This window comes from Pinus tabuliformis, chromosome 3_1, assembly GCF_031772625.1.
Source record: "Pinus tabuliformis cultivar Carrire ecotype Pingquan chromosome 3_1, CPIR1, whole genome shotgun sequence".
In the NCBI taxonomy this organism is placed as follows: Eukaryota; Viridiplantae; Streptophyta; class Pinopsida; order Pinales; family Pinaceae; genus Pinus; species Pinus tabuliformis.
In genome coordinates, this window is record NC_142301.1 from 144253660 (window position 1) to 144263694 (window position 10035).

The 10035-nt window shown below is 38.7% G+C and overlaps 1 protein-coding gene across 1 annotated transcript; it reads left to right on the forward strand.

Moving 5' to 3' along the window:
- The first annotated feature begins 4960 nt into the window (after positions 1–4960).
- LOC149186219 (uncharacterized) lies at positions 4961–5832 on the forward strand. Its single transcript, XM_089409255.1, has 2 exons — positions 4961–5429; positions 5473–5832. The coding sequence occupies exons 1-2, from the start codon at positions 4961–4963 to the stop codon at positions 5826–5828; spliced, it is 825 nt and encodes a 274-aa protein (XP_089265381.1). The 3' UTR covers positions 5829–5832.
- The last annotated feature ends 4203 nt before the right edge of the window (positions 5833–10035 follow it).

The window sequence follows — 10035 nt, forward strand, 5'->3', positions numbered from 1 at the left end:
CACCATTCACGCAATAATTCAGTAATGCTCAGAGCTGAGGCAGGGCAGAAATGGCGCAGAATTAATTATGTTAGTCAGAGGGCAGAATGGCGCAGAATCAATTATGGCAGATAGAGCACAGAAGACAGACTCCACAGGGGCAGTGGATAGAGAGAGCAGTAGGCAGAAGGGAGTTACAACTAATTGTGGGAGCTGGCTCTGATACCATGTCAGGCCAGGCAGTAACTCCTCAAAAAAAATTGATTCATATATCTATTCCTTCAGTTTGATCTTTATTGTATACATGAGGGAGAGACTATTCACTTCATCTCCCGATGACTGTTCATATTACTTATTATTTATTTACATTATATTCACCCAATCTTGATGATTAGGTGTCAACAGATAACTTCCTCAAGCAAAGGGATAACTGTTGCATGTCTTCACATAGACTTCATGTTTGATTTTCTCCAACTAATTAACTCAAGATGAATTAATTAATTATTTTTCAAACAGTTGCTAAGATCAAATTCGGATTTTAATTCTCAATTTTAGTTCAGGGACTAACTAAAATTGGAATGTATCCCGAAATGCTATTTATAGCAATGCTATTTTTAGCACTTATATATTTATCATTTCTTGTATCTATTTTCAGCACTCCCTCTCAACAAGAAAGGGATTATCTGTCACCCCAATCCTGCCTGTGTGGAACTCGAATTTGCATTTTGACAATGCCTTAGTCAAAATATCTGCATCCTGCTCCTCGATAGAAATACATAGCAACAACATGATCCTCTTCACCACACAGTCTCGAAGATGATGATATCGGATATCGATGTGCTTGGACCTGTCATGAAATACTGGATTCTCAAAGAGTTTGATACAACTCTGATTATCGCAATAGATCGCAATTGGATCCATCCTCTGATCAAACAATCCAACTAGAAGTTTCTGCATCCAAATGGCTTCACATGTTGCATGACTGGCAACCATGTATTCAGCCTCTGCTGAGCTAAGTGCAACTGACCTCTGTTTCCTGTTGTACCAAGAAATTGCAGCTGAACCAAGGTTGAAAATTCCTCCTGAAGTGCTCTTTTGATCTGATGGACTCCCTGCCCAATCTGCATCTGTGAAGCCTTCACTCCCTCTGTTTGTTTGTACCATAATCCATACTGAGATGTGCCTCTGAGGTATCTTAGCACATGCTTCGTTGCCTTCCAAAATAACTTGGTAGGCTGAACCATTGCTTGACTCAACTGGTTCACCGCAAAGCACAAATATGGTCGTGTGTTCACTAAATACATCAATGAACCCACAAGCTATCGATAAATAGTAGCAACTACTACTTCACTTGAAGTAGCATCCTCCTTCCTCCAGTTACCTGCTAGAGTAGTCTGCATGGGCTTTCACTTCTCCATGTGGAATCTCCTGAGTATCTCATTGGCATACTTGGCTTGTGACACAAACACTTCCCCATCTTTCTGCCACACTTCCATGCCTAGAAAGTAGTGCATGAGACCCATGTCTTTCATCTCGAACTCCCTTGCAAGGTCCTCCTTGCAAGACTTAATCAACTGATCATCACCTGTCAATATCAGATCATAAACATAAAGAAAAATGATCAATGGCTTACCTTCTACCATGATGTGGTAAAGGTTCACATCCACTTCACTCTTTGTGAAGCCCAACCCGGTGAAATAACTGTCAATCTTGGTGTACCAAGCACGAGGTGCTTGCTTCAACCCGTATAAAGCTCTCTTGAGTCGGCACACATGCGACTCATGATCGAAGGTCTCAAATCCTTCCAGCTACTCTATGTACATTTCTTCCTAAATCTTGCCATTGAGGAACACAGTCTTCACATCCATCTGATGGATCTTCCAACCCATCTGTGCTAATAGTGCCAACATCGATCTGATAGATGAGTACCTTGCTATAGGAGAAAAAGTCTCATCATAGTTGATCCCCTCGACCTGTGAGAAACCATGGGAAACAAACCTTGCCTTATGTTTCTCCACACTCCCATCAACTGCTTGCTTTACCTTGTAAAGCCATCGGGAACTCACTACTGACTTGTTCTCTGGTCTTGGAACAACATCCCAAACACTGTTCTAAACTATGGAGTCGTACTCCTCCACCATAGCATCAACCCAGACTGGTTGCTGCACTGCTTCCTCGAAGGAAGATGGTTCGGTCTCTATACATTCCCCAACCAGGGCCATGTAACCAGTGTACCGCTCGGGTGACCTCCTCTGTCTGCGCTGAGAAGATGGTTGTCCCACATTCTCTCTCACATCCATCATCAATCTGTCAGCTTCCCTTGAGTGTTTTCGCCAATCTCTGAAAGAATTTGCATGAGCGGATGTCTCCACTCTTGGATCCTCTGCATGTGGCTGCTCCACATCAGTCCGAGGCTCCTCCTCCTTAGGAACCAAAAGTTCCTCCTCTGCATGCAACTTGAGCTCCCTCTCAAGGGAAACTTGCATGGCCTTCTGCTCATTGAACTTCAAATCTCTGCGTACCAATGTCCTCTGACTGGTAGGCGAGAACACCCGATAGTTGTGGGGTATATCAGTGTACCCCACAAGTATCCCCAACTCAGCTGTTGGCTCTAGCTTCTTCAGGGCATTTTTGGTCACATGGAAAAATACCGATGAGCCAAAGATCCTGAAGTGACTCACATCTGGTCTCTTCCTAGAGAAAGCCTCCACTGGTGTCTTCATTCCCAGTATACGATGCGGGCTTTTATTATGCAAGTATATTATTGTATTGAATGCCTCAGCCCACAAATGAAGTGGTAGGCCTTAGTCATGCAGCATCGCCTGAGCTGCTCCCACAATCGTTTTGTTCTTCCTTTCGGCCACCCCATTCTGCTGTGGGTTATGGGGTGCTGTCAACTCCCGTTTAATTCCTTCTGCTGCACAAAAGTCCTTAAACTATTGAGAGATATACTCTCCACCATTGTTGCTTCGCAAGGCCCTTATTTTCTTTCCAGATTCTTTATCAACCAAGGCTTTGAACTCACAAAACCTTGAGAATGTTTGATCCTTCTTCTGCATGAAGTAGATCCAACATTTATGAGAAAAATCATCAATAAAAATAACATAGTACCTTTGTTTAGCGGTGGAGGCTATCGAGAATGGTCCACACACATCTGTATGAACTTGCTCCAGGATTGCTTCAGCTCGACTGTCTCGATCCTGAAAGGAAGATTTTGCATACTTACTCAAGGTGCAACCTTTGCATGTATCCACTTGCTCAAGTTTACCCTTGGGAAGTTAGGTAGAAATCTGCTGCATGATCTTCAAGGCCCCATGGTGCAAGTGGCCCAATCTTCTATGCCATAGCTCGCCAATATCTTGGCTTTGCACCAACTCTGCTTTGGAACTCAATGCAGCACAATCATCTACCTCCAACTTGTAGAGATTCTTTACTCGAATCCCAATCCTCTTGTTCTGTCCCGTGCCGATGTGCCTCAGGAATTCCTTTCCTTTACTAAAGACTACGTCATAGCCTTTGTCTTCCAACATAGTGACGGACACCAGGTTCTTCTTCAGTCCAAGCACATACTTTACATCAGTCAGGGTGAGAGGAGCTCCATGCTCCCTCTGAAACACAACCATGCCTTCACTTGAAACACATACTTTCCATCATCGCCCATCTCTATGTGCATCTGGAGGTCCTTCTCCTCCAAGGTACTGAATAAACTCTTGTCGCCGGTCATGTGGAATGAGGCTCCACTATCCAGGTACCAAAAACAACCCACCATCGATGAAACCATGCATGCGATGAGGGTGAAATCCAATTTGAATTGTGAGGCCAGTGCCTCACCATTTGATCTTTTCGAAGATCCCTTCTTGGATTTATTCTGTGGACAATTCGTAGCATAACGGCCCACCTCATGACAATGAAAGCATCACACTTTCGATTTGTAAATCTTCTTCCCACCATGGGAAGAACTCAATTTGGAATGGGAAGCCTTCCCCTTCCCTTTCCTCGCCTTACTCGTAAGGCTAGATTTTTTTCATCATCATGCTTTGATGAAGATCCATCTCTGGTGCTTCTCCTGATCTCCTCCTGCATCAGATCCGACCATAGTTGTTCCTAATCTGGTAGTTTCTCTCTTCCATTCATTGAGTCTTAGTAGCTATGCCAGCTCTTAAGAAGACCGAGGAGAGCAAGACTCACCATGTCATCATCGGCTGTCGTGATTCCTACACTTCCAAGCTCATCCCTGCAGGTGGTAAGCTTGTTCAGATATGTAGAGATCTTGTCGCCCTTTTAACACTTGATTTTCTGAAGCTTATTTTTCAGTGCCAACTTCCTCTGATCGCTACTGTTCTGATATAGATCCTTCAATGTTTTCCACATTGAAAACAGTGTGTCCTTCCCATGGAGACTCAAGATAATGTGGTCTCAAACTTCCTCCAGAACAATCCTCCTCGCTCTAGCCACACATTTCTTCCATTTCGCCAATTCTTGGGCATTAGCAGCTGCGGGCTTGGGGACTTTTTGGAACGGGATACACGATTTTGCCAGAAGAAAACCGATGACATGGACTCGAAATGATTATATACTAATTTATCAGACTCGCTGGTCATATATCTCTCAGCGTTTCTTTACCTGCAACATGGCACAAGAATATTTATTTTTCTGTATAGAATATGGTTGGGAATCAGAATCCCTGAGATTTACTTTGGTGGAGCAAGGAATAGGCGAAAATACAACCCCCTGTTTATTAAGGCCTTGAGGAGGACAAGGAATCAAATATAGTTCAATAATATTTTGGATTGTTGGTTGGGCTTTGCTATGCGCAATCAGCCTAGGTTCGATTCTTGGCCCCAATTCTTGTAGCCATATTACTGGAAAATCCCCAAAGCAACACATCCCAGGTTCGATTCTCTGCCCGAATTCCTGTAGCCATATTACTGGAAAATCCCCAAAGCAACACGTCTCAGAAATTCGCGCCCCTAAAGAAAAGATGCGAGATGCGGTGCCCTCTTGCTTCTCAGGTGAGAGTAAAGGGAAAATAGGAGAGAATCCAGTGGGATCCAAAGGGAAAGCTGGAAAAAATCTGGTGGCATTCACCTACAAGACGAAATTTGGGGCCAAATCCCATCTTATAACTGTTACATGGTGCAAGAACGTGATGGGTCAAGACATGTGCGTTGCTTTTGGAGAAACCCTGGCGAATAGATCCATCTGTAAAGTGGAGATGAAGCCCTGGAATTTCTGGAGAAAGCAGGGATCATGGAAGAGTTCTGAAATTATCGATGGCAGCAGAGTCGAAGTGTTATGGAATTTGGGATCTACAAAGTTCGTGGTTGGGCCTGAGCCTGAACGAGGGTATTATGTTGCCGTTGTCTGCAACGAGGAGATGGTTTTGTTATTGGGCAACATGGAAGATGAGGCATACAGGAAGACCAAGTCGAAGAATCCCTCTTGTCAATGTTGTTCTGGTGTTGAGAGAGGAACACGTCCTCGGCAAGGAATGTTTTGCTACCATGGCTCGTTTTGGTGATGGGGAGCGGTCACATGAAGTATCGATTGAGTGCCAAACCAAACGAGTCGGCGATCCTGCTCTTGTAATTAGCGTGGACAGGGAGATTGCAGTGGAAGTGAAGCATTTGCTATGGAAATTTAGGGGCAATGGTACTATATATGTAGAAGGAGTTCCTTTTCAAATCTTATGGGATGTGCACCACTGGTTGTTTAATCCTGGACTCAGACATCATGCCTTGTTCATTTTCAAGCCCATGATGCAGCCACTGGAATCCCATACTTCTGAGGACATGGGCGACTGTGGCATTCCTTCGGATTTCTGTCTTCTGATTAATGCATGGACGTGAAGCAGAGCGCTAACATATCTGAAAAATTGTTTGATACACGCTTATTACAAGTGTTGGATATAAATTTGAAAAGCCAAGCAAGAAATGGAAACCCTAAAATTCAATTATATGAAATATATATGAAATCCATACATTTGAAACACCTCAAGTTTATGTTTTGTTATGTTGGTATGAGACCAGTGGAATATCTAGAGTGAGATTCCAAAATTTAGAAGTGGATTCAAGTTCTTTGATGTACCCTTTTTTGCAATTTGTTTGGAAGGTGTTTACTTTAATTTTTTAATTTTTTTAAATTTTGCTTTATATTTTTAATTGAAATTTATTAAAATTATTTTTAATTAATTAATAAATAAAATACTTTGTTTTGCTATTTTTTCTAATTAATTTTAACTAGAGTTTAAAGATATTTTCATAGTTTAATTTGTAAAATTAAAATATTTTATTGTGCTAAATTTATTTATGTATTTAAAAATGTATTTTAAATAATAAATTATGATAATTTTACTTGAAAATAAATGACTAAATTTTAATAGAAAAAATCATTTCATTTATCTATAAATTTAACTATATCTATAATAATTGAAATAACCTAATTTATAATTTATAATTTTTTAAAAAATATTTAAAACTAAAATTTAAATAAAAAATTACAATTTCATTAAAATAAATCAAAATATTTAAATTTTACCTATTTAAAAAATATTAATACACATTTAAAATAAAATATGGGAAATATGTGAACAGTGAGGTATCCAGTAAGACAAATTCAAACACATTAAGGGCAGGTGAGATATTCAACCAGCAGCCAAAATTCAAACTAACTTCCAGTAAATAGGGTATTCAAGTACAAAATTCTGTGTACTTCTGGTAACTTTATAAAAGTAGATTCAAAGCAAATTTTATATTTCAAATGAGATATGCAAAAGAGGAAAGAGTATTTTGTAATTTAAAAGTCAAAAGGATTGATTTTGTGATAATAATAAAAGTTATAAATATAATTGTAATAGTTATATTTATAATTTTTAAAATGAAATTATAAGAGGTGATTTTCTTGTGCTTATTTAATGAGTATTTTATATACGAGAATTTTTAAAAAGGTTTTTGGATTTAATTTATTTTTAAAATTATAAGTTTGATGAGTAAGTTTTACATAATCAGAGGATTTTAGAAAAAAAATTAAAGTGTTAAATTTATTTATAAAATTAAAAAACGGGTTAAACTATACAAATCAAATTTTGACCCCAAAAAATTTCAATTAAATAAAATTGTTACTTTGAGCATAAATTTTTATAACACATTGTAAACCATGTTAATAATTATTATAAAATAATTGTTATAATTTCTTTTGATGGGTCCACATTGTAAATTATGTTAATAATTATTATAATTTCTTTTGATGGATAAGTGATTGTTGCAGTCCCTGTTCTGGACATGCGGCTATGGTTCATGCCTTCATGTATTTCTGACCATTATATTTTCTCAATATATCATATATTGCTTTTTTCTTCTGAAAAAAAAAAGTGATTGTGTATGAATCATTTATTTTATTGATTTAATAATTAATATAATTATTTATAAAAATAATAATTAAATTTTACACTACGATAAGTTTATGATCCATTCGTTTTATTAACATGTGTCCAAGGTTAAAAAACACGTGTCCAAAAAGATAGCAATTGACTTTAGTAACATAAATGAGTGTAGACCAAGTCAAAAAAAGAGCAAGCCACTCTCCTATCAAACTGTCAAGAGGATAGCCATCTCTGGCTGCTATCCAATGTCAGTTGACACATCACTGTATCAAGGAAAACCACGCCATGAAATAGTGGAAGGGATTTCACTCCTGGATGCCTATAAGTGAAAGACGATCTTAGGCAGAAGCAGTTTAATACTCCAGGCCCAATGCAAGCCACTTTATTATAAAGTCACCGGATCACCAGAAATACGTTTATTAGTGGAGATTGTTGGGTATAAGTGAAGCATGATGCGTTAATTGACTCATCCTATCTTTATTATTTTCGAGGTATATATATATATATATATATATTAATTGAGTTAACTTTTTTATATATATATATAATGTTATGTGATAATTGTGGAATGTGTTTGGGAATAAAATGTTTTTTAACTTGACGTGCAAAATTAATATTATTTATAAAAGCTATTACAATATGTTAAGAGAATGACCTTTTAACATAAAGCAACAACTTTGGTGGTTCAAAAACCTAACTCGAAAAGATGAAATGCCCACAGGTTTGCAGACTTTGCTGAGGTTTAGTCGGTACATCAACTTCCAGAGGTTGTAACCATTGCTTAATATCTTTGACTGGCACACTTGGTAGCCTATTAGAAAGGTCTAGCCTAGAATTACACATTCTAACCAAGACCCAGGTCATAGCCTTTGGCTATTGCCTGGCCCTTGCCATGTCAAAGAAATGTAGTTTAGGGCCACAAAATGCCGTGAAAGTTCAGGACACGAAAAGCTGTTAAAAAACCACCAAGATGGAGAACAACCAATGGAGTAGGTGGATGACCACCGATATCCACCTAGATTGATGCTCTCATCTTAGAAAGCAATGCTATCCATTGTGTTGAGTGCCCCTATCAGGGGGGGAAACTTTTGCTGAATTTGGCTCTTGGTGAGCCACTTGCTTTGGTGAAGAAGTTTGATGCAGGAGCATCCGAACACCTTAGTGGAAAAAAATTTAGAGAAAGAAGACACGTGTCCAACCACATGGACAACCAAGCCAACCATGAACGAAATTCAGTTAATGAACAAATTTCAGTTAAAAAATTAGTTAAAACTGAATGTATGTATAACAAGATATTAAGAATTCATTAGTGCAGGAAGAAGACAGAGAACCCTGTGCGTGTGAGAGAGGGCAAAATGTAGTTGCTGGAGAATTCTTGATTAAGGGTGAGATGCCTTAAATTGTAACCGAGTTGTAAATAATGAAAATGTGTTTTTGCGAATTTATAAGGAAATGCGTCTTTGTTACTTTATTGAAAAATCACATTATTTCCATTTCTAAGTTATGCAGATACTTAGCCATGGATGTCTGGACAAAGTCACATGTACTGTGTTTGATCTTCAAACGAAAAGCTATCCAAAGTTGTAGTCAGTATCAAGGGTGGTTATTCAAGATTTAATTGGCAGAAATCTGAATGCGTGAAGTATGTTGAAGAGATGACAGAGATAGTGAAGATGATTATGATGAAGGAGAATATGTTCCTACAAGGGAGCCTCGCAAGGACGCAGTCTACAATGTCGCCAGACTCCATGAAAAAAAAACTTGAACAAATCACATGGCCTGGAAACCTGGACTGGATGAAGAATCTTTACATTAACTATAAGATGGAACAAGAAATCGATGTCAATGATGACCGAACACGGCCTCCATGATGAGCCCGTCCATGCTCCTGGATCAATGACACAATTTGGAAGGCAAGGAAGTTAATAGGAGGCACAAGAGTAGTGGGAGCCGAGGGAGTAGAGCAGGCGGGAGTGTAGGATTGAGAATGGAGGGTGTGTTGTTTTCTCAGGTTATTGGAAAGATTAAAGATTCGTTGGAGGCGCTCTCGAAAAGATGAGAAGTGATTTTGAAAGGCTTCATGGGCCCATAACCCACAGGCCTTAAGACGATTTTATTGGGGAAATGGGATTTTGGTTCACCCCAGAATCTCGTCCCCATCAAAGTTACCCTACTTTCACAACCTAGTAGAGTTGTATGTGGTGTTGGTGGGTATGCTTTGTCTTGGTGTCTATGATGTGATCCACTGTAGCTTGTTCAATGTAGTAAAGATTGGATTTTGTGGGTGCTAATTGCTCAATTGCTTCAAAGGTGGCCAATAGAGGTGAAAAATATGGTCAAAATAGCTTCACATTAAACATTAAGTATAAGCCAAGAAAAAATAGATACTAAATTCAAAACCATTGTCACTCAAAACCTTTGTGACGTGGTTTAAACTTCTAATTAAAACTTATGAGGTACTCTTTTTATAAATATAACCCCACCTAACACTTATATAAAACCTTGTACTAAACATGTCATTGCTTGTACTTGGACATAAACAACTATAATATCCTTTCAGATATGTCATTGCTTGTACTTGGACATGAACAACTATGGTATCCCTTCAGATATCGACCTTTTGATTAACGCATGGATGTCATTGCTTGTACTTGGACATAAACAACTATAGTATC